Source organism: Argiope bruennichi, chromosome 7 (assembly GCF_947563725.1).
Source record: "Argiope bruennichi chromosome 7, qqArgBrue1.1, whole genome shotgun sequence".
Lineage (NCBI taxonomy): Eukaryota > Metazoa > Arthropoda > Arachnida > Araneae > Araneidae > Argiope > Argiope bruennichi.
The window spans coordinates 116,099,778-116,127,033 of NC_079157.1; the positions used below are offsets into that span (position 1 = coordinate 116,099,778).

Genomic DNA, 27,256 nt, shown 5'->3' on the forward strand with positions numbered 1-27,256 from the left:
AACAACACAGAAATACAAAGAAAAATTTAAGCTGGGAACTACGAGATGAAAATAAAGTGGGGTGCTATAAGTTTAAAAAGAACCAATCAGATAAAATTCTTCTATTCTATACTATACGACTTTTCATATTCAGTTCAAATAAAATCTAATACCCAGTTTTAGTTTATGTTTCAGTAGCACATCTAACAACATTTCATTACATCAAAATAAATTAAATATGAGATTCAATTATAGAGGGAGTCTTTTATCAGGTTGAAAAATATGTTTTTTTTTTTTTTTTTCTTTCACATATAAACAACAAAACCTAAACTGCTGAAAGTAAGTTTCAGCTAAACAATCTTCCTTTTGGTACATTAAACAAAAATTTGCACCTTTTAAGAATTTTTTTTTAAAGAATCAAGTTTTGATTATATTATGTGAATTATAATTATTTTTTTTTTAATTTTCACATTTCAAAGACTTATTTTTAACTTGGCTATTTCTAGTACTCAGTAGGAAAGGTAGTTTAAACTTTAATGTTTGATGCATTAAAAAGAAAATTGAGCTTTTATCAGTTTTCTTAATTATACAGATTAAATAAAATTTAGTATGATAAACTTTCTTAAGTATCATTGAGCAACATATTTTCAAATTTATAAATAATAATAATAATAAGATTTTACAGAAATACATTTCTATGGAATCAGTTTTATACATTTCTACAGAGAAACAGTAAATTACAAAGACAATTTGTAAAAGTCTTGTAATATTACATTTATGTTTGTAAATAATTACACACGAAATATTCAAAGAAATATAAACTTGGTTCAGCAAATTATTATATCAAAAAATCTGTTTGCGCAAATTTAAAAAAAATCTTAAAACTATTGGCACAAAAGAGCTGCAAATTATTCAGTTATTGATGGTAATACTTGTTTGGGTCTGCATAAACAGTAATTAGTGTTTTCTAGAATTGTTCTGCACAAGGCAAAAATGTCTGAATGTGTATAAGTTGATTCATGGCACATCAGTCACATGACAATGTAATTGTGCATATCATCTAACTCATGATGCAATATGATATCATATCCATTTTCCTATAGATAAATGTGCAATGAATTGGGAAATTCATTTTGTACAGTGCATTTTATGTATATGATATGTCCATGAATTTACTTCTTTATTAATACAACAAACATCATTTGCCATAAATTGAATGGAACTTTTTAGTCTAATTATGTCAATCTCTATAGTAAGATTTGAATATTTTGATCTAACTGTAAAATATAACAGGAACCACTTAATAGAATCACGATATACCCTGGTATAGCAATCTTAACCTTTTATACATCGATTCCATTCAAGCCTCATTATGACATGCCTTGATTTTAGCAATTAAAAATTGTCTTCAGAGTTACAAGAAGATTCAAATTAATTTTTGTTAAATTAAATAAGTAATAATAATTTTGTATCTCAGTAGAAAATAATACATTTTACTGAATCCAAAGAATTAATACAAAATAGATGCATCAATCAAATTATCAATAATCACAGCAAAAAAAAAAAAAATGTATTTAAAATAATATACTTTTAACCTTGGAAAAACAGATTAAACATTTCACAAAATAGGTTTCCTGATCATCTTACTTGTTTGTGAAATAAATTACATGAAAATAAAAAATTAAAATTTTATAACCATAAATAAATTACAAGTTTATATTGGGCAATTACTGAATGCTGATCAAAAACTAACTCACAATTGACCCCTCAATAAGCTGATATATACCAGTGACTCACTAGAGGTTTAGGTTGATTATATAAGTACACAGCAGCAGCTTATTAATGGGGCTAACAGTCAAACGACCCTGATGAGTCTTCCTATTATAATTGGCATTATCTCAATATAAATTTAGCTACAATTATAGCAATATGAAACAAAGAATTTAACTATTTGGGGTAATAAAATGCCTAATAAATTTAATTTTCAAATTATTGCATCAAAATTCAAGTATAAAACTCCCTAAAAATTTTATTTCAATATTTTTAATATTATTTCAAAATTTCTGATAGCATTAACCCTTTCACAACTAACCTGGTTGAGATAGTTCTACATTAAAGAGCTGATTTTGCACCAGTTATTGTTTCAAATTAGGAGTGCAGGATGTAAAGCAAATTATCACTAAGAAGCCCTTGCTTTAGATTCTGAATTCCTCAGTTGAAAAAAAAAAAAAAAACTGGCCCATTAGTATACATCTTGCATGGCTAAGTTAGAAGCACAAGGGTTAACAGCTAGCTATTTTTGAATTTAATTAGAAGAAACACATATGTTTGTACAAATTTAGTAATTATACAGAGGTTCACAAACTTACTGCATTAAATAATATTTATGCACTAAGTCATGTACTTCTTATACAGAATTTAACTCTATTTTGTATGTTATGCAAATTTTTAACATTAGAATCAGTGAAATCAAAAAATTTTGAGCTCGAATTTTAGCTAGAGAGTATTTCTATAAATATAATTAAATTACACAAAATTAAATAATTAAGCACAATAGAAAAATCAACAGCGGGAAGAAAAAAAACCAATAAATACACAAATTTTCACTCTACAAAAGACAGGAAGGACCTGTTGAAGGCTATCACTTTACAGTTTATTCACAAAATGTTGAGAACAAACATATTACTTTAAATTCATTGGTAATATTATTCAGTACAGAATATTGCATTTACAGTGTGTAAAAAAAACTGACTACTACTTCACAAACTGAGATTTTGGAATTAAAGAAACTCCCTTGAAAACACATAACTACAAAATGGACATTTTCTACTATAGCATCATTTATGATGATCTGTACAAACTCAAACTTCAAAGCAATACAAAGACTATCTGTATTTCTAAAATATTGCTAGCACAGGCAATGAGCACACTAATATCAAGTCATATTATTGCTTTTTACAAAATGTTAGCACTCTTTAATAACAAGGTGAGCAACTAATGTGCAAGAATAAGTAGTTACCAATATATATATCATTTTAAAAGAATGATAATGACCCATTTTTTTAAAAAATATATCAAAACTATTTGCATGAAACTCTAATTTGAAGCACTTCTTGTTCATCAACTTTATTAGAATAACAGATGTTGCAGAAAAGGTCATAACTATTGGTTAGCTGCAAATTGAACTAATGTAACAGCAAATATGTAATTTTCGAATGTATAGAAATCATACAAAAAAATTATATACTTGTCATTCATTTTTTAAAAATCTAGGTTGATACTTAACAAAGCTGCTGATTGTGTGTTAAAAATCAATCTAAATTTCAAACAATATTTTGCAGACATGTTACCTTTTTATCAATACAGTTATCTTTCAAGGAGTACTTCAATTGGCATATTAGAGCAAAAACTTATTTGGTTCAACAGCATTATTTTTATTTTTTGATTGGTGTACTGGCAATCCTAAAATGACGATAATTTTATAAGGCAACTTTAGAGATGATACATATCATTAGAAATAAATATTAGTAAGAATACATCACAAATGCAGATAAAAACCATTTGGTAATTATGATATTTAAACTCTTTCAACTCAACAGAATTTTACTTATGCAATTAACTCATTTGTTCAATTGCATCAATAAAATACTTCAAACATTTTCAGAACAAGAAAAGAAATTATTAGTAAAATAAAATAAAAAAAGCTTAAAAAAAAACCTATTCAGGGTCGGTTTGTTTTTTGACGTTGATGATGCATGCAAAGCTTCCAAAAGATTTTTTTTTTTTTTTTTTTTTTTTTTTTCCTTCCAATAACCAAGAAAAGCCATTTTTATTTTTTCATTAAATCAAAACTTGAAGAAAATTTGAAATTAAATAATGATATTATTAATATCATAATCTATTCATTTAATTTTCATGTCATATCATAAAACATAAGTTCTGTTTTTGTATTGCTTTTTTATCATAAATCTGATTGTGATGAATCTACAAAAAGATGGATGGATTTTTTTTATAGGATAGTGTGATAAGCTATCCAGAATCACAAAAAGAACATTTACACTGATATTTAAGTCATTAATCATAATACATTCCCAGCATAATGTTAATGCTTCGTAACAACATGGCTAACATTTCAAAAAGGAAGCACTGGATACAAATAGTTAAGAATAAATCTAGTTCAGACTATTAATGTTTTAAATATATAAAAAGCTTGAAATGGTAATTAATCACGAAAAATTGCTCACACACAAATAGAAAATAATAAATTGCCTTTTGTATAAAAAAGTTTTCTTAATTCATGAAACTTTATTAATAAGAACATTTCAAGCCTATTTTGTGCGTAAAAACATCGACCACTGATGAATCGGAAAAAGTTTAAGCTTCTAAACAGCTGAATTAGCTTTCATTGTTTCATTGTTCAGTTTAAAGGCAGAAACACTTCCCTTTATTCGGACATTTTCTAAAATTCCGAAGATTAAAATTATTCTTAAGGCATCAATTACATATCAAAGAGCTTGGTGTGGCCACTTTAAAGCTCATTCATACAGCTTAAACTTATCCAGTCAAAACAACTGGTCACTCGGAAGATCAAAAATCAACTCAACAAAAATTCAAAATTTACTTCAAAGAGTCATAAATTTAATTCACAAAATAAGTAAACTCATATCACTAAATTTTAAACACAGAAAGAGGCCAAAAAGCAATGAGCAAAAAATCAGTCATATTTGCAGACTTCTGTTCAACTTTTAATCATACATATTTTACACATTTAGATGCATAGAGGCACAATCTTCTGGAAACTATATAGCCATGACACTTAGTGTTTTGTTCACACACTTAAGTGCATATTTGTCCTTAAATGCATGAGACTAAAAACAACTTCACAGGGAGAGTAAAGCAATAAATGTTTCTCCTGTATTGCTAGGAATATACAAAAAAGTACTTTTCTTATGTCTTAAAAACAGATTGCATAGCTTCTTCGTTATTCAAGTAAGTGTAGAAATGCCCATGCATTAAAATGTTAGTAATAAATAAATCTGTATGTCTTAAGGAATTCATATTGCTTTTGGACAATCAGCTCTTTACCAAGATCCGATAATGCAGTACTAAGTTGGTAAAATCACAATCGTTATATAAAGTTAATTAAAACTTGCATGTGAAGTGTTCCTATAAATTTTCTGAAACACTCGGCATAGCAACATTTTGGAAGATCTTTCACTCAATTTGACTCCTCAGGCAAGAGATTTGCAGTAAGTATACGACCGTTCTGGATATTCTGAAATTAAAAAATAAATAAATAAAATTGCTAAATATCAGGAAGCAGTAAAAATAAATTACAAAAATTTTCCTTTGAAAAAAAGCTACATATGTATCCATAAGCAAAACTCAATTTTTTTAAAAATCAGAAAATATTAATACTAAAAAAATTATGATATAATTTTACCCTATTCAGGACCATGATCATGCGATTCTACTTTCATGGTTCATGTTATGAGACAAGCTTTTCCTATTTCAGTGGAAAAATACATATATCATGAGCTGTGAAAGATATATATGATACAAGAGCCATGAAGGAAGAATCGTGTGATCACAGTTTTTCAACAGGTTAAACAATTCAGAATATTAATGTAATGCCTATTCCCAGACTCAAATAATATCATTAGTGAAATAAAGATGAATAATTTATTTTTAATTTATAAAAATTAATTTTTGCTTCATTACTTTATTCCCCAAAATTTAATCTTGTCAGTCTTAATTTTTAAAAATAATTACAAAATTTATTAAAATTCAAGATTTTTGTTCAGGATTTTGTTAAGGATTCAAGATTCAATGTGATCATCAAAACTATAATGATTTTTCACTTAAAACTTTATATATTAGATTAGAAACTAAAATATACACATTATACACAAGTGTTGATAAACCACGGCTAGTTTGCAAAAAGAGAAAAATTATGGGATATAAAAAATTTGATATGTTGTTTCAAAACTCCTTATATTTTTATAAATGCTTTTAACAAAATGTTTTTATCAATTTTTAGCCTGGAGGAAACAAAATTTTTAATTGTATGGTAATATATTCATACCATGTGTCTTGGCGCAGCAAAGCCAATTCTGGCTCTTGTGCCATAAAAATATAAACCTCAACCTCAAAACTCCTTCCTAATAATTTTACTAACAAATTTGTAAAAAAGATTATTTATTCTAAAAAATTTGCTTATATTCTTTAATAAGATTAAACTTATTAAAGATGTACAACAATTAACTATTTATTTTCAGTTAAGTTCTAAACAAATCACAAAATTAATTTCTGAAATGCATAATGAGTATGATTTTGAAAATCTAGGAATTTTCAAATTTAGAAAGTAAATAAATAAATGAATGACTAAATCGTGACTATAATCATCCTTAAAAATTATTTTTTCCATATAGTTAAATCATTACCCTCCCCCGCAAAAAAAATGAGTACAAAGCTTTCAATTTCATTAACTACTGATTTGTTTAAATGTTCTTCCATTTTCAAAAATATATATTTCCTTGCACCTTGTACATATAATATGAGAGTAAAAATGAAAATGTTGCTTATGCAAACATATTTGATTCAAGCTGCTAAGGAAAGAAATCAATAAAAATTAATGAATCAAAAGTGAAATTCAAATCATGAATTATTTGCAATATTAATTATTCTGCAAAGGGCAAAATTGTATGTTCAATTTTATGCAAAATTAAATTACCTTATCATATTTTGATATGTAGAATTTTGCAGTTATGCCTGTTATAATTCCATTGATGACTTAAATGTTGTAAATGAAAAAATAACTGGAATTAAGATTTCATATTTTTTACAAATTTGTTACAAAAAATATAACTGATTTTCATATATAGATAACAAACAAATTTCTTCACACAAAAGAGTGAAATGAAAATCAATAAGTTAAGTATTTTCATTAAAGAAATTTATGCAACTTATTATATTTTTAATCTCTGCTATTATTTTTTTTTATTATAACTATTATATTTTAGCTCATTAATATCGTCCATCTAGTCTAAATAACCATCAAAATGTTTAGCATAAAATATAATAGATCTAGAAATACTAGTTTTATTTGTTGATAAATAGACCTAAAGCAGACACAATGATTAACTTAAAATTGTGATTCATTTTTTCAAAACACAATACTGAATCAGCTGTTATATATATTCTGATTCTATAAAATAATTTATTCAGACCCCAAACAAAGACATGAGTAGACAAATAAAATAGATCAATCAGACCTTTTATTCAGGGATTTACTGTCAAATTTCAATGAAATGAATCAAGTGAATATGATATCTAGAGAATATCTCATATGTTCTTCTATCGATTGCAATGATTTAAGCATTAAATCCCATTTGAGAGTTGGGAATTGCAATTTAATAATTAGATATAGATGACCTCTTAAAAATTAAAATGTGAAATAAAAGATGAAAGAGAAAGATTTAATTCAATATTGATTCATTACATAACAGATAAATTATTAAAGTAGATAAAATACTGAAATACCTGCAAGAAAACAATTTTGTTATTACTTCGAAACAATAGAGGAACCAGCAAAAGTGGTCACTCTAATAAAAGTGTTATCTTCAGAGAGTGCCTTGCATTACAGTGACATACAATAGTACAAAACATAAACTTTGCTGTGAATTTAATATTTTTACTGAATCTATCCTATGATCCTAAGGGAGTTTTTTTTTGGGGATTAATCCTTGATATGCAGTTATTAATATTTGAAAATTGAATTTGTGTTTTAGATGTGCTTTTCCCCAATCGATTAAAACAAGAATTTGACACACATATACAATTGTGGTTACAAAATCACACATCAAATTTGATGGAATTAAGTCATGGCATGTTCGAGTTATTAAGTTTACATGTTTTTAAAAATACAGACCAACAGAATGCCAATTCTTTCTAGGATTTAGCTTAAAATTTCATAGATGTCTACACCATAAACCTTAAAAATGAGTACTGAATTTTATCCATTCAGCTCTCTTTGTTTTGTAGTAAATGTGTTAATCATATTCAAACAGATTTCCTTGAAATGGGTTTAGCTCAATATTTTATAAAAATCTACAAATTTGATGTTAAGACCATATACTAAATTTTATCCATATAACTCAAAACATTTTCAAGTTATCTTTGTCAGACAGACAGACAATGCCAGAAATGTATTTTTTGAACTTAGAGTCATAAAACATAAAAATTCATCAAAATTTCATGTTTGAATGATTTGACAAATATAATATATCCTCTGTACTTTGTATACGAGAAAGTAAAATAGTCAAATAAATTTTAATACATCAAAATTGTTATTAAAATATAAATGAATTTTGCCCAAAATTTGATGAAAATTTTGAGAAAAAAATTAAAAACATTATAATTATTAAAAAGGAGACATACCTTGCCATCAACTTTTAAAGTTTTCTTTCCACCTTCTGAGGTTTCCCAGATTTCGATTTTGACCTCAGTGGCACCTTTGTAATTATTCCACTAGATTTCAAAAATATTTTAATTAATTACTTGAATATGTAGATGATGGATATATAGTTTTATTTGAATTTTAAAAATTTAAGCAAAATATTTGGTAACATACTGATTGTTGTCAATGCCCAGCAATTGAGTTTTCCACACAGTGGCGGCTTGTCCATTGGGGCTGCACAGCTGCAACACCCCCTGCAATTATTTCAAAAATTTATTTATTTATTCATTTTTATTCACACAATTTTTTAACATTTCCTAGTTCAGATTATGATCCTACAGATTTAAAAATAAGTCCATTGTTAACTACATTTATAAAGCCAATTTGGTTGTAAAAATTTAATTGTTTTTCTACAAAACTTCAACTTGGATTCAAAAAGCTGAAACTAATACTGACTATAGCTAAAAATTACTAAAAAAAGATCATTTATACCTCAAAATAATCTTTATTTATATTTCAAAATGAAATATAAACAGGGAGAAATGAGGTTATTGAAGCTGCAGAGCCAAGCAGCTCCTCCACAATTTAAAAAAAAATATATCCAGAAAATTGGCATAATTCCAGCACTCTTTCTTTCCATTTTTATTTTACCCCTTAGCTTTTCCTAAATCATATATTACTTGTTACTGCTAAAGTTTTTCATTTTGCTTAGCAATTAATAGAAAAAACATTTACTGCTTATTCTTATAAATGTTTATCTTGTTTATCTCATTATAAATCAGTTACCAAAACAGGTTATTGTTCTCTAGAGGAATACACATATTTTGAAATTAATTTTCAAATTAGCAATCTATTCTAAATGGAAAATTAGTAGAATAAACAGATATTTACACCTATATATTCCATAAAGTAAAAATGTTAAAAATCAGATGCTGCATGTAAAAATGTAGACTTAATAAAAGTTAAAGAGAATTTTTAATATCTTTTGCAGCAATGCTCGTTTTTGATTTGACGAGCCGCCACTGATTATACCGGGCAATGCTATTCAAGCTAATAAATATAAATTAAAATTATTTTTTTATAAAATTTGCAGACTGTTTCTTGCTATTAATTTCTTCAACAATATGGTATTTACAGAGAAATTTCACAGTAATAATAAATCATTTATATTACTGAAATCAGCCATTATAATAATAACCTGAATTTTTAATTATTTAAGCAAGCAGCAATCAGATAAAAATTAGGAAATTTAAACCCATTTATTTATATTGAAATCCAAAGACAATTTTATAAAAATATAATTCATAACATTCAACAAAAATTATTTCATTGCTGATTTTAATATTTTAATTTCAACAGCTTCAGAATACACATTTTTGAATATACTATTTAATATAGTAATAGTAATGTCAAGTTATGGAAGAAAGTTTAGCTTTCCTATATTTCTCATTTTGACTTTCTTCCAAGAACTCTAAATAATTAAGTTAACTGGGTGAATATTATTTTACGTTCAAACTCTCAATTATGCAAAGACCTACAGGTTCCAAATTACATTTCTAATCAACAATATTATGAATTAGAATTTTATTTTATGATCTTCTTAAATGTATAAGAAAGCTTAAAAAGTTCTTCTTGAAGAATAACATAAGTTTAGAAGTAATATCAATTATTGGTATTGCAATTTCAAATATAACACATTTTTTTCAAAATTTCCAAATTGATTACAACTAATTAAATAAAAAACAAAACAATTCTATTCAAAGCAAGATGTTATTTTTATTCTGAGTGCTTCAGTTGGATGAAACAATATACACTCCCTCTATAACAAAAAGAACCCTTTTCATGTCAGGCAGATCTAAGAATAATACAACTGTAATTGGGAAAACATGAATACACTAAGCAGTCAAACAAAATAACTACACGGTCATAGAAATTAACTTTTGAAATAAATAGAATAGCAAATTATAATATATGAAAATACATAAACCTATTTTGATAAATATGATACATAGAAAAGGCTGATTAGGTTGCTTGAAGAATTACTAAAAATGGGTAGTGGACAATAGAAAATAAATAAAGAAATGTAAAAAATATGTAAATATAATATTTATGAAATGTTTATTTTTAATGTCAGGTAAATGTTTCTGAATTATTCTAATGAATCTGCCCATCCTATTTCAACATATAAAGAAAACTTATATTTCAAACAAATACAAGAAAGAAAGAAAATAAAAAGAACAACTTGCTTACATCTAAACCTGCCAAATCAGATATTCCATTATTGCCACTTAAGCCTTCCGAATCCGTATTTGTCTGAGAATCTGTTGATAGCTTTGAATGCATCATCATTTCCTCTTTCATAGACCCTGAATGAAAACGACCACCTTCACCTCGAACCCGATTCATCGCATGACGATGTCTGGATTCGTGCAAATATTTCTGGAAAATTAAAACAATATCCTTCAGAAATTATATTTTTTGTCAAAAATTGGCTATTTTATAACATTAACTATTCTTACAGTGTAAAATTTTAATATGTTATGTGGCTTAATGTATTTATTTTTAGCGTTTGTCAAAGGTTTAATTTTATCTTATAAAGAAATTATAATGAAAGAAGGGGGTACTCAGTTTTAAAAAATTTCAATCATGTTGTACTTTAATAGCCAAAGTAATTTAAAAATACTATCAAACTTTAAATTTAATTAAAATATTATAACAGAAGTTTAGCTATCTTAAATTCATTAAGAAAACTATGTCAAGTAATGTGTCATGTCTGTTTTTTTAATTAATTCATACAAACTCATCCCAACATTTTTCAACAAAATTTCTTAAAATGCAATATACACCAAATCACTTGAAATAAATTTAGAAATGTTTAGAACATGGATTTGGGATATATCACTATTGTACCATCATCCCAATCTTCAGTAATTTGCAATTGAAAGAATGTAAATAGTAAGTGATCTTTTACAAATAATATTTTTTTATTTGACATTGATGTAATGGGATTTTAATATGTCACAAACTTTGAAAAAGTCAAAATATGACAGTCACTTTTGTTGGCAATATAGTTTCATTCATTCGCAAGTAATTGTCATTTCATTTATTTTTGTACAAGAATTCATAAATAAAAAAGTTTAAGTAAAAGACCTTTAATAAATGAAACAATCTAAAGCATTGACATGGTGCAATTAAAAAAAAAAAGAAAAAAAAAAGGGAGAAGACAAAATCTCCAACAAAAGCCATATCTCCCCCCCCCCAATTACATCAAATTCTTTTTTTTAGAAAATGGATAAAATTTTAAGATATTAACTTTAGAATAACTTAAATACGCAAATAGTAAATCCCAACAATAATCATTCTAAAATATAATGTTTGAAATGGTAAGAAAAGTAAATTTTATAATCTAAAAATGCTTGGCATACAATTAATCCTTTGAGCAATTCATATATTTTCTTTTTTAGCATGACGATAAAGTTTAAAACCATACTTTGGCTTAGAAATATATTATCTTTTAAAATTTATAAACAAACATATACTAATTTTAAAAAGAAATTTGTTAAGAGAGTTTTTTATTATTATTATTTATTAAAGATTAATATAAAAAATAATCAAAAACTTGAAACATCAAAAATGTATAATGCTGACAATTCTTGATACTAGTGTCAAAATAACCTAAGAGTAACTTTACAAAATTAACTTAACCTTCTAACACAGGCCTTTTTTTTTTTTTTTATCTTGAAAATATTCAGAATATAGAAGGAGGTAAAAAATGGTTATCAAATATGACTGAAATTGATAAAATTTTTAAAAAATAAATTCTTCTGAGTTTGATTATAATTCAGATTTCACCAAAATAGAAAATTAAGTTTTCTTGCTAGCAATGGTGTAAAACATTTCCCTCAAAAATATGAACTGTGATCTATCTCTCAGTGTAGCAATTGCAAGGAATAAAAAATCCTCATTGAGAACTGGCTCATTTAATACAAACATTCTCAAACGTTTTTCTAATTGAAATTTTTAATATCTTCAATTTGCAATGAAGATTCATAAATGAAAATTTATCATCAAGCACATAAAAAAAAATCAAAAAAAAAATCTTATACTTTCCATGTGACTTAAAATTAGAAAAAATTGCCAAAAAAATCAACAGTTCCTAGACAGAACATTATTAGAGAATAGAGTGACATCTTTCTTGGGAATACCACAAAAAATATATATATTCAAAGTTCATTAGCTAACAAGGTCCTTATAAACATTGAAAAATCAATTGATCGAATTTCTTTAAACAATTTATTAAAAAGGAATGTATATAATCTATATTTCAGAAGAATTATGATAGCTTGTGTAATGCTCAAAAGCTATTATACATTAATTATGAATATTTCATTTTCATTTTTCATTTGATTTTTCTAACATAATATGCTCAAATGTGATATGTTCTTTTTTTAAAAAAAACAATGACTCAATATTCAATAACAAATGAAAAATTAATTAAATTGAATAATTTGATGCATTTTGATAATTTTTAATTAATTTTATAACAATTTTATTTATAAGAAAAAAATTTGTTTAGTCAGATATTTTGAGATTACAAAATCATATTAGGCAATTGCATTTAACTTTAAACATTGATCAAGGCTTATGGTTAATCCTAAAATTAGACAGATAGCCTTTTTCAGTATTGAAAGGGGAAGGGGAGGAGGGGCACTTAAAATTATTAAAACAAAACTAATGATTACCCGTCGTTCTTTAGGTATTCTTCCTTCAGCTTCTAGTTTTGCTCGAGCTTGTCTTCTTTTTAAAATTCTATGATACTGCTTAGCATTAACATACAAAGGTTCTTCTTCTAACAGCTCAGCACCTGGGAGAGGTATCCTTTGAACTGCTTGAATACCACCATTACCAGGAACAACTTGCTGCAAATAAGTATTTTAAATAAATGGAAATGCAATTTTGTTATTGTAATTTTAAGAATTTTCATTAAAAAAGAATGAATATTTTTTTTATTTATTATTATTTATTTAATTTTTCAAAATATATTAACAGCTTGATAACAAAGTATTTATATGTCTCTATTTAAAGCGTAAAGATATTTTTATACAACCCAAACTTGCTGACAATAATGATTTCACTAACCTTTTTCTGAAAAAGCAAAAGTTAATGCATAATGAAAACTAATAATAGTGGTAAAAAAATAAGTTTAAGCCATTAATTTTCCTTAATTGCATTTCCAATATCTGTGTATTTAAGATTATCCATTTGTTTTCCACTCCTGCTCAGAGAAAAGAAAATGCAAAATATTGTGCCTCACAAAATAAAAATAAAAAATAATTTACAATAAAAAACTAAAAATGTTTCATTTCCCTAAGAAGTTTTTATATTTGTAGATGAACATATTTTTACCTAGTATATAAATTAGCAAATAATTTTCAGAATAAATGTTTTAAAAGCAAGTAAAAATAAAGGAAATAAACTAATTTTAAGGAAAAGAATATAAATCAAACAAAAATTATAAATGTTCATGTAATGTAAATATGTTAGCAAGTCAGTAATTAATTTTAAAAGATTATGAAATTTACATCTTCTAAACACAAAAATTGAACATTTCAAATGAATAAGAAAATAAGCAAACACTTTTATTTGCCTTTTAAACAAGGAATATAATCATGGGAAGAAATCAAACTTGCAACATCAAAGTAAAGAATTTTTAGAATACTTTCACACATTTCTGGTTAGCGGTATACTTTAGATATTTTTGAAAAACAAAAAAGATGAGTTAAGAACAGACTGGAAAAAAAAATAAAACAGAATGGAGAAATTTAATCATTTTTCTCCAAGCTAATTTTAAAGTTTAATTGCTATATTACTCATTTACACAACTTTTTTTCTTTTAATTTTTACAGCTAAGTATTGAGAATGTTTTATTTTTTCACAAATGGAATCAAATAATTGAAACTTTACCAATTCAATCTTATTCTAGTTTACTTAATATGTTGTAAATTAGCTCATTAAAAAAATTAATACAAATTACTAAAGGTATTAAACCACAAAAATTAAATTCATTACAAACTGCAAAAATAATAAAAGCTTTTTCAAATCAAGTTTTGTAACAAAAAAAAAATTGCATATAAAATTGTAAAATTTTCCCCCCTTTTTACTCATTATTAGAAAAATGGATGTCATGAAAAGGCAATTTAAACAGGTAAAGAAATAGGTGAAAATCAAGGCAGAATACCATAACAATATTAGCAGGTGGAACATTTGAAGGTATTGTGATTGTCTGTGGGGTAGGACTAGCAGCAGTGGTTGTGGTTGTTTGAACAACTTGTGGAGCAGGAGCAGCAACCGTAACTGATGGTATCTGTATAATACCTGAAATAAAACCAGAAGATTACTTTAAAAACAAAATTTTAACAACAGCAAAAAAATTGGAAAATAACAACATAAGAACATAACATTTCATCAGATTGTGCCCATAAGTAATAAACATATATCAAAGTCATATAATATAGTCTATTGTAGCTAAGAACAAAAAACATATTTCATAATGGAATTTGATCATTAGCATTTAAACAATTATTTCTTAGAATAAAAAAAAGTAGGGCAGAATTAATTGCAAAAAGGGAAATTTAAAAAGAAATCAATCTTTTGCATTAACATACTCTTTTTTTAAGTAAAAATAAATACACAATAAATGCTACAAAGTTAAGTTCCTAAATATCAAACCCCTGATATTCTATATCATTTTAAAGTAGTCTATTAGCAAACTCAAACATTTTATATAGGGATCAATTACACCATAATCAGTTGCATACTAATATAAACTATATCTGTTTCAGTTACATTCTTGTTTTAGTGCACTGATAAACTGTATTCTTAAAGCATTTTCCAAGCTTCTTTACAATAGAAAAAGACTATCAACTCTAATTCTAACAGGATAGTTAAATAATCAAATGGAATCCATTTCTATTAGCATATCATAATTCTTTTAATGTTATTATTTTAAAATTTATACTAGTAAGCAATCAAACATAATTATTTTATTTATTAATGTATCAATAAACTCTCAAGATGATTTTATGACATGAAACTTTTTATGTTTGACAAAATAGATGAAAAAATATGGGTAATATGCTAACATTGAATTTCATAAGTTAATAATCTATCACAGCAAGAACTACACAAAAAAGCATTCATTCTTAATACTGTTCCATCCCAAATCATTCATTCCTAATTTATTTATAAAAAAATATTTTATTTTTTATGAATAAAATAATTTATAAAATCTGAAAATCATTATAAATTCAAGTAGAAACAGATTAGACAGAGATAAAAATTTTTAATGCTTAACATTTCTTAATTGCTTTTCAATTTTTATGCCTGAAGATAAATATTACTTCAATTTACTTTATTTTAAGGTATTTTGAGAAAATAGGTTACACATACGAGTCTCCAACCAATTTCTTACTAATGTTGAAATAGCAATAATGTTCTTTTTATATTTTAATAAGAACATTTCTTAAATTTTTTTAATGACACTTCTTTTTTAGTTACATTTTCAAAAACTTTTTTGTGTTAAATATTTGGGTCTTTTTTTTTTTTTTTTTTCATTTTATTTATTGCAAAACTCAAGCAAATTAAATATTTATTTTCTATGTGAAACTTGGTAATGCTAAATTTGCTCAGCAAATAAATATTATCTCCAGCAAAAATATGTTGGCTCAATAAATTGATTGAATTTGCATTAACTTACTCCCCTACCCATGTTCTCCTACAGAATCTAGCATGATAAAAGTGATACCATTAGTAAGACTGAATATCAAATACACAACAGGAAAATAAGATTAAGAAGTGAATGGTAAATATATATGAAATAAGAATATATACAAGCAAAAAATATGAAATTTATTGAAGTAAAATAAAATTGAAATGAAAATTTGATATTTGAAATTCTACCGTCATACAGCATGAAATAGAAGTATAGTAATTATTATCAATGCATAAACATGCAAGAAACATCTAAAAGAACACAGACACTTTGATACATTGCATTACAAGATATTTCATACCAGAGATTTGGTATGTAAATAAATGTCATTAGGCATCTGAACATCTTTGATCTTTTGATTCAAAAACTATAAACTTTCCAGCTATGTTAATTTCATTAAAAATAACTTTTAATATAAAGAAAATTGATGAAATATAAAACACAGCTGGGGAGTATAGAAAAATACTTGTTTGCCATCAAATATTATGACTATTTATAAATCATGTGTAACAAGAATTTCAAACTGATAATGAAGAGTAATTATATCATTATAATCATTATTTACAAGCAAGATATTGTTGTGAATTAAAATAGAAATACATAAACAAATTACTTTTATGTCAAGCTAAAATAATGTTGTGATGAACTAAAAAAAATATTAAAAATTGTAAAGTCACATATTTAAATCATTTAAATATGCTTATTTGTTAACTTAAATAAACAATTCCACATATGCCTTTTTCTTTTTCTTTTTTTTCCTTCCCTTTTTTTTTTTTTTTTTTTTTTTTTTCTTTTTTGCATTTCTTTAAAAAATAATATATTCTATAATAGCTGGATTGGTATAATATTTTTTACTATCAGAAACTATATATTTATTTATTTTTCAACTGAACTGAAAACTGAAGGTAATTAAATGTTTTTCTACTTTGGAAAGCAATTTTAAACAGTTAAAAATTTTACACTTTTTTTTTATATACATGTTCATTTTAGATAATATCTTAATGAAAGTTCTACAGTTTAAGTACTTGAAGTTAAATACTTAAAAGGTATTCCATTTGCTTTAACTTCAGTAATAACAAGATGTTTAAATGAAATATTAAAATGCAATATATTCTCATAACACTCTCTAATAATCTATTTATAATGACAATGATTTCATATCTTAAAATCAGAAGAAAAAAAATATTCATTTAGATATAAGTTATTGAGAAACAAAAATGGATTTAAATATTATGTCAATTTTTCAGCTATTATTACAACATTTCCAATATAAACAAATTTCTTGCGTTATTGCCAAGTTGAAATAAATGCAAACAATTTATATCTCCAAAATAGAGCAAATTTTAAAAGAAATATTTTAAATTAAATAAGATAGTCAACGCTTCAAGTAATAAGGTGAACAGCTGAAGAAACGACATAATATTACGATCTTTTGGATAAATATCCATTTTCCTGGGGAAAAAAACATCCCAAAATATCAAAAAATTAAGAGTTATAATACATTTTTAAAAAATTTTAATCTACCTCCTTGAGTCTGTATGAAATTTGATCCTTCCATTACAGGCTGATAGACTAAAGTTTGACCATCTGGAGTTTGAATTATTTGTCCTTGTCCTGGTTGCTGTATAATTATCTAAAAAATAGGCAATAATAAATTTTTAACAGAAAATAAGCAATTGGGGCTTCCATAAAAATATATTTTTAAAAGTTAATTACCTTAATTTTATATAAAAGGCTCACTTTATCATTCTTCAAATACACTTTTATTCTATTTTTGATAGTTATATCATTAACTATTTAAATTTATACTATCAACTCAACAACAGTTATCATCAAGCACAATTGCTGCCACAAAATATCCTTTTTCCATAGATGTTTATATCTCTAAAATGAGAGGCCAGTATGTCTGCACTATATAAAAATATTAAGAGCAATAATACCATATAGAAGGCACATTTGGGAAATAACTTAGTTAAAAGAATTTCCAGGAATTGCAAATATTTTAAACTAAATAATTAATGTGAATTGCAGAAGCACCTTGGTCCACATAGCATATAGTTGTGTGTAATGAAATATGTTTTATACTTATAAAAATAATTTCCTTTAAGTTTTTCAAAAAGAATACGAAGTTTACAACAGATTCGTGTAATTTCTACTGCATTACTCAAAAGCTCCGAAATACAAAAAAAAAAAACTCAGAACTATACAAACTTATGTTTGCAAAAATTTTCCAGATCGCATTTATTGTACTTAAAACTTTTCAACTAACATATAATAAATGTTAATTTAAATCAAGTAATTACTCAAATTTAAGCTCATTTTGACAGATTTTAAACTGAATTTTATACGTTCCTAAAAAATAAACAATACAAAATATTCAATTGTGAAAAGAAAAAAAATCTAAATTATTGTTTAAAAACTAAATTTTTTTAAAAATTCTAAATAGTTTATTTAAAACAATAACTTTTCAAATAAATTGCTCATTATATATTAAATGGACAACTCATAATTAGATGTAATCCACAAGTATTTAGACAAAAATTTGTACAAAATACACTTCTTAACTATTGTTTGCTGCATGACTGTGGATTACAACACTTACTGTTTAACTGTAAAGAACCATCTAATTATATATTCCTTTCTCTATTATTATTAAGAGATAGTTAAGGTGTCATCTAATAAGTTTGAATGCCACGCTTGCAATTCGAAATTAATGTATTAAAATGAGAAGCAAGTACAGTACCTTTATGGTTTTAAGTTGGCAAAAACCATTTGGCAACATTTAATATTTTATAAGTTTGACACATTTAGTATTATTAGTAACTGTTATGTTAACAGAAAAATTATCCATATATGCTTCAAAAGTCTTAGACAATAAAATATACCTTTGATCATAAGACAATCACTTAAAATTTGTTTACACAAAATAAATAATAAAAGAATTTATGAGTAAAAGGATTCACTTCATTACCTGTTGTTGACCTTGTGCACCAGATAGCTGGCCAATAGGAATAACTTGAATCTAAAAAATATGGTTAAAAAAATTTAAATTAAGATTTTTTTAATATACCTAAGAGATTAAATTTTAAACTATTTAAGAAATATTCTCAAATTTTTACTTGTTGTACTTGTTGGCCAGTCTGGCCTTGAATTTGAATAGCATGACCTTGTTGAAGACCTTGAACCATAATTGGTTGGCCCCCTTGTGAAACTTGTAATACCTACAAGAATAATTTTCCTTAATGATTTTATATCATGAAAATCAAATAAAATTTTTGATATATGGGATAGAGGAGCACAATCAGTTCAATATAGCTGTCTTTAAAACTAAATTGCACTGGCAATAAATTTATTAATCATAACTGAATTTAATAATAAAATTTACAAAATAGGAAATAAGACGAAACAAAAACATCAAAAGAGCTGATGAACCAATTGGTATTATTTTATTCAACTTGCAACTCACAAATTTCTGAAGTCCTTATTTCAGCAAGATAAAAGGATATGCAAGCTTGAAAACTTGTCAAACACCAGCATTCGAAGATGTTCAAAATATTTGGCAATATGTCATGTATTTCAATAAATTTTTAAATTATGTAATATGAAGCATAAAAAAAACATTTACAAGCTATTATTAATATCCTTTTATTAAAAAAAATATTAGAAATAAATTATTCTGTCATTTTTTAAAAAAAAGATGTTCAATCAGATTTATTATTTTAACACAAAACTTTTAAGTCATATAACGAAAAAAAATTTAATATTTTGAATTTTCCTATTCAAAAATATTGATTTAAAGCCAAGTAAAGCTGAACTATTCATAAAAAGTAATCTCATTAAAATCACTATTTATTGCAATGAATAGGGTCAGATTATTAAATAGACAAAGTAGGCAATTGCTGAGAGACCATAAGCCCTCAAGTTATTTTTTTAACAAAATTGTTCATTATTTAATTTTGAGCTTTCATTTAATGTCATTTATCAAAAAGGTTATTCAATCAAACTTATTCAAATTAAAATGAAGTACTGTTTAATTTTTGAACACTGTGACAGTAACATTCCTAATTAATTACCATTTGTAGGTTTTATACGGTATAAAATCAATTCTAAATAAATTTATTTACAATTTTCTTTAAAATTTTCAATGTTATCCTATCATATTATTAAATATTATTTAGAGTGAACTAGAAAAATATTATGTTTAAAATTATCAAATTTCAGTTGTGTAATTTTTTTTTTTAATCCACAATTTACTGAAATGAATTTTTTAGAAAATAATCAGCCATTAAGCATTTTGTTGTTTAAGCTTCTCAAAATTTGGTACTTAAAATTACTTATATAAATATTAAAATAATATTTGGTTTTCAAAGTTTGGAATAGGAAAGGGAACGCAAGATTTATATTGTTTAAGGATCCTTAAAAGGCTTAATCTGGCAAAGAATATGAGAATTCATCTTTTTAAATTTCATCTTAAAAAAAAAAAAAAAAAAAAACTTTTAGTATTCTCACTTTCTAGTATAAAGTATTTGCAAATATAATTTATTCTAACTATTAAAAAAGACATTTAGAACTGCTTCCTTGTTATTTATGGAGTCAAAATTTACAAACTGCCAAGCAGTAAAGATTCTTATGGAAAAACTGATATTTTGTAAAATTATTATAATAAAATGCATTCAATGACTTTTCAAGAAATAATCAACATGAATAAAAATTAAATATACAAATAATTTTATGTCATAGAAATTTAAACCACCAGATAAATTTCCTTCAAATTTTATTGGCAAATACTATTAAATACATGGTAGAATTTCAAAAAGTTTTCAAAACATCTAAGTAATAGCTAATTCTTTTAAATTTTAAAAACTATATTTCTAAGTTTAGAAGAAAAAAAAATTTCATTTATAGCTTGCCATTCCTTTTGAATGAAAGTATTATAGATAAATTAAATAATTTTATTTAATTACCTCCTGTTTACCTTTCAATGCTTAAACTTTATTTCAATCTTTACAATTATTAGTGCCTGGAGAAAAAAATTGGTTTAGTTTTTACCTTTATTAATGGTATATTAATGATGCTATGTTAATATTAAAAATGTATTCACTTTCTTGCTCACATTTACACCACACAGCCATTAACAGTTGATTAGTCATTTGGCAGCTATCACTTTTGTCATTCTATAATTATTTCAAATTTTACCTATAAATGCTGAAGAATAAACAAGACTTTAATAAAGGGTCTAAAAAATTAAATAATTAATGTTTAATTAATGAAAGAAATGAAAATAATTTTATCCTGAGAATGTTCTATTTTTAATACTGCATTCCCAAAAATATATATATTTATATATAGGAGTATTCCAAAAAAATACAGGATATCATCAAATAAAGTGTGTGTGTATATGGCAGAATTCTTATGTTTTTCAGACTATACTCTCGAATTTGTGTTACAAAATACTGCAGTCCTATTTTAATTTCATACATCTAAAGTTAATTTAGATGCTAGATATTAGTGAATATGCATTAGGCAATATTTAGAAATAACATAGGCTGAAAAACTAAATAAATGCTAAGCTTCATAAAATAATAAATTGCACCAAAAACCTGGAAGTAAAAAAAAACAGATAAATTGAACAAAAAATAAATGCATAGTAAAGTTATTGCAATACTAATAATATTGTAAAATTATTAAATGAAAAGAAAATTATTCAATCTCAAGAAAAATAACATTTAATTTCAAAAATGCTGAAATTTGCAAAAACATTCATGCCTGAGGATTAATGGGAAAATGCTTACCTGTGGCTGTGGAGATAATTGTGCAACTTGTGCTCCAGATACTTGAACAGCAGACTGCAGACCTTGCATGACGGCTACTTGTTCTGCATTTCCATTTCCGCCTGAAACTGCTACATGGGAAGCAGCTTGCGATGCAACGGCACCACCACTCGTTACTACTTGAAACTGCTCCATCATTTTATTATGTTAATTATCTGAAATATATATGATGATTACAAAGAATTCTTTAAAAATACCTTTTTTTTTAATAAAATAGATGATATTTAACAAATATTCAAGAAAAGACAAATTCTTTTTTTAAATTATACCTTTTATAAGCAATTCCTGCAAATAATTATAGTCTAGAAATGAAAATACATATCTGGAAGAGAAATCAATATCATGTTGCACAATAGTTTTTAAAAACTATTGTTTTATTTTCAATGATTATTTTATTTTCAACTATTTTTTTTTTTAGTATAATTCTACATTTTTTTTAAGGTGAGGAAAAGAGGAGCAATATCAAATTTTCAGAACTTTAACAGGATTTTGAAAACTGCCACCAATTATGTTTCTATGAAAGAATAGTGCACGAATTGCATTTGGATAAGTGTCCACTAAAAAAAATACTGAGATATATTGAAATAACAAGCATTTTCATAAATTTCACCATAGAGTAAAGAAGAAATTCAGAAAAAGAAATAATAAAAAGAAATTCAGAGTTAAAGTTCATAACCTGATTTGTTATTAGAGTAACTGCATAAAACTATATATCAAAGGGAACGTAATCAGAAAAATACAACTTTCGTAAAGAAATTTTACAAGAATAGTTGTTGCAAAAAAAAAAAAAAAAAAAAAGACATCACGATTTTCATTTATTTTTGTTACAATAATTTTGAATCTTTTCAAGGATTCATACAAGTTCTTTTTGAATCACATGGATAGTATAATCACAAATTTATGTTCTCATAACAGTATATTATTACCAGATTATTTTTGATTAAGAAGTTTCATTGTTTAGATTAACCATGATCTGTGTTCTGTAGCATTTCGTAAAATATGAATTTTAATACCAATTTTAGATATATTTGCAACATGAATCCAGCTTTTGTTGAAATATACATGACTTATTTTATGTTTTTAAAAAGGTTACTTGCAAAAAATTTCACTTTGGACTCAATACATCACTTAAATAGTTATTGACGGTTATAGTCTGATCACATTTTCTGGTATTACACAAAGTGAAATCATAACACAAAATAAATATTTCACGATATTACAGCTGCAAGCTCTCTCCTTATTCATTACCTCCCCATAACTATTAAGCTTGCATATTTTGGTTAAAATATCCCTATATTATTATGATATTAATAAGAATTTTAGCTGGGCTTTATATTTCTTATTTTTAAAAAAGATACTATGATTGTATGTATATGTATGTATGTATGTGGAATTTAAGAAATTGGATCATATTTTGTAACATGCACCATAAAGTCCCTACACTCAAATGCAAACTCACCATTTTCATGTTACATTCACCTCATTATTCTATCCCTTTTTATTTTGAACATTTCTTAACTAACACAAGTTAAGTTTTAATTATTCTCTTCACACCCTTTTAAAATGTTACCATGCCATCTGTTGGCATTCCATTAAAATTTTAAGGCTACTTTTTTAACTGAATGTTATAATTTCACCTCACAATCCAAGTGACTAACAATGCATTTAGATTATTCTTAAAATTTTGTGAAATTTGATAAGATTATTAAATGAATGATAAAAAAAATAATAACTGCAAGTTAGTTTGTATTGGGTACTGCAACTGCAGTACCCAATACAAACTAACAACTAGGAAAGGTAGAGTAATTGAATCAAAAATATTTTATAACAGTTTGGTTAAAATTCCTTTTAAATTATTTTTTTTTTAAATATAAGATTAAAATTAACTCTCTTGGACAATGGCTAGAATTTAAACCTTTATTACCCCAATTAAATGGATCAACAGAAAACATTTATCTGACTTGGAAAAGGGAAAGGAGCCCCAAAATTTTACATTGCCTAAGCACCCACAGTTTTATAGTATGTTAACAACTGCATAAAACACTTTAAAATGTCTCTTTATAGTTCCAATAACTAGCATTAGTAATTGAATCTTCCAAAAACTAAATGACACAAACAAGGCTCTCTAAACATCCATGCCAAGAAGTATACAATTGCATATCAGCTTAAACAATTAGCATTTCATTTTTTCAGGTTATTTAAATCAAGCATTTAAAATATTTCTAATATCTGTTTATGTCATAACTCTGAATAATTCTAGGATTCTGTTCTAGGATAATTTGCATTTATACTATAGTTTCCTCAGAAAACTGTTTGATTTCAAGACTAACCAGAAATTGGATTTTAAAAAAACACCTAATCAGGAAAAAAGATTTATTCAAAAAGTTATATGCATATGGCATGTCCATTGCTAGATTTTAAAATATCCATCTTCTTCATTAATAGTATGATTCATTCTATGATATCCAGGGTATCTAAAAAATGCTAAAACAAAGTACAAAATTCCAGTTTTATTTTAAAATTTTACAAAGTTCTTTAAAACATTATCTACAATAATTTAAAATTTTGGATATCCACTTTTTCAATTAATTCTGAAATATTCTTTTTGATTAGATAAAACATGTAAAAAATGTAAACTGGATTTTTTTTTTTTTTTTTTTTTTTGCTTTTGAATATCTAACAGATTAAAACAAACTTCCTTGTCTATACAAACCTAATACTTCACACATAGGGGAAGATAGATACAGTGATACACAATTTTCATTTTGAGAACAAGTATCCAGATATGCTGCGATATCATGCGATTTAAGATTTTAAAGTGCTTTTTGATCTATTATACACGTTACATATCATTAGAATTAAAAAGTATAACTTTTATTTCAAGTATTTAATGTTTATTGGGATTAATATACATTGGAACACTGTGTCTCATTATTTGCAGTTGAATGTTGCACATTCTGAGGCATAGTTTTACTATATTGTAACAACATTATTATAAAAAATAAACTTCTGATAAAAATATATTTGAATTGAAACATACAGAACTCAAATGATTTCTTAATGAAACTTAAAATAAAATGCCACATTTCATAATTTTAACATAAATGAATAATTTTAAATACATGAGAAATTACCCACAACATTTTTCAGATTTCATTGAACACTTAAGCTTATTTTTCTTTTGGTCTATTTCTCAAACTGTAATATTTAAAACAAAATGTAAGTATACATAAATAAAAGAAAACTGCCCTTAAAAATGCATGTGCATTAAGAAGAAAAAGCTTTTGAAAAAAATTAACCATTTTATATATATATATAATCATTCCATTTCTAATTAAAATCTTTACATGAAAAATGCAGAGCTATTAAGAATAATAAATTTTACTATTTGAAATGTATGCTTACTTGAAATATACTAAATGAATAAAATGTACATGCAATAATGTGTTCCCTTTCATTCTGAACACTGCACCCATCTGACATAGTTTATAACAAAAAAAATTTATAACTATATGATGTGAATTCAGATCATTCATTTTAACTTAGCAGAATTTAAATAAGCTACAGTGCTAAAATATTAAAGGCATTTTATGCTATTAACTACACACTTCATCAAATGCTTTTTGGTAGTTACTCATACAGAATTAAGCATGCATAAATAATCCTATATTATTAATTCAATAATTATCATTAATATAAATAAATTTGAAAAACTTAACTGAATGACCCAAAATTAGAATTTAAATACATCCCCACTGGCTTTATATAAATATAATGTATTTGCGCTACCATTAAATTTATGTTTAAAGAGAGCATAATTGAATTTTAAATTTATTTCAAAATTTCATATTCAAAAATGGCAAATACATTTTTGAACCTCTAGCATTAGGAGGAGAAAAAAAATACTGGAAAGTTGATTATCAACAAATAGATAAAATTAAGCCCATCTGTCGATATAAAATCTAAAAATAGAATTTAAAAAATTAAAAATTAAGAACTTTCGTACATTTTGCAAAGGTATATCAGTTCAGATCTGTCAATTTTAGTCCTACTAACTAACGTGTTCATGACCTACATATAATAATTTCATCACATTCCAATCAAAAACTTTATTCACAATCTAAAATTATAATCTTGCAACACAAGAAATTAAAAAAAGAAGTCAATACAATTGATAAATATGATCCTCAATATATCAAAATAAAACAATTGAGTTTGCAGCTCAAGTAGAGCGAAGTAAAGCAACAACTATTTTCCGTATTCAGTAAGTGTACGCCATTTTCTTTGAGTATTTAAGCAAATGCATTAACTTCCGGAAAATGACGTTATTAAATATTTTTATAATGATTTAATTTGAACCTTTCAACAGAACTCAAATTAAGCGGCTCGTTGGATAACTTTTCAGCGAACGAAATCAAAGAGAGTTACGAACTTACATTGGTAGAAGCGTAGTTGGTCCTTTCTTGATTGGCTATGGAAATTTACATCCAATGGTGAACGAATCACCGGTCATAAAAACAACTAGCTTGGCCTTTATTGGTGCCGAATCTGTCCTTTCAGGAGCTGATCTGACCACACATTTCTTAATGACTAGTACGACTAAAAAGTAAGTAATGAAAAGGCCGCAATATTATGAATAATGTTATGCGAAAAAAATTCAATAATTGATTACATTAAAATATTTTACAAGAACAAGTATTCCACGAATGCACAATAAATGAAAGAGAATATACACAGCCACAAGAGAAGAGACTCAATGATGGACGACAGCGCATGATCGGAAAGCGGCGTCTTTAGTTCCTGCTTTCGCCGATAGAAACGACTGTAGATTGATCGCTGCTCCGTAGCATCAGTATTATTATCATTAATGACTGATAGAAAAATCCTTTAACTCGAAAAGTGGACTTTAAAAAAGTAATTTAACAACTGAGGATGCATTTCTCTCTTAAAATTTACAGAAAAGTATTTTATATTTTTGCACTAGAGCTGATAGAGAGTTCGCAAATTGTACAGACAAAGTCTATGGCAAATGATACCGACGTGCTCTGATTGGTTTAAGCCTTGGCATCTTTTTGGCAATGTTTTGCAAAAAAAATACCATACTGAAATATATTTTTATAAAAATAAATAAAATTTGTGATTTCCCCCCGCCCTATTTTTTACGGTTTAGATGTAATATTAATCTGGAACATATATACAGCAGAAAAGATCAAATCT

At 25.5% G+C, this 27,256-nt stretch overlaps 1 protein-coding gene across 5 annotated transcripts; it reads right to left on the reverse strand.

The window, feature by feature from the left end:
- Positions 1–3,776: 3,776 nt before the first annotated feature.
- On the reverse strand, positions 3,777–26,761 carry LOC129976022 (nuclear transcription factor Y subunit alpha-like). Of its 5 annotated transcripts, none has more exons than XM_056089356.1 (11): positions 26,476–26,761; positions 22,001–22,194; positions 19,328–19,429; positions 19,180–19,230; positions 17,733–17,841; positions 14,676–14,812; positions 13,180–13,356; positions 10,688–10,876; positions 8,612–8,691; positions 8,419–8,508; positions 3,777–5,245 (listed from the first exon to the last, which is right to left on the reverse strand). In XM_056089356.1, the coding sequence occupies exons 2-10, from the start codon at positions 22,175–22,177 to the stop codon at positions 8,433–8,435; spliced, it is 1,098 nt and encodes a 365-aa protein (XP_055945331.1). In that variant the 5' UTR covers positions 22,178–22,194; positions 26,476–26,761; the 3' UTR covers positions 3,777–5,245; positions 8,419–8,432. The 5 variants fall into 5 exon arrangements, with proteins under 5 accessions (XP_055945331.1, XP_055945329.1, XP_055945330.1 ...); XM_056089354.1 differs by having other exon boundaries at positions 3,777–5,254; XM_056089355.1 differs by lacking the exon at positions 26,476–26,761 and adding an exon at positions 26,046–26,125 and having other exon boundaries at positions 3,777–5,254.
- Between the last annotated feature and the right edge of the window lie 495 nt (positions 26,762–27,256).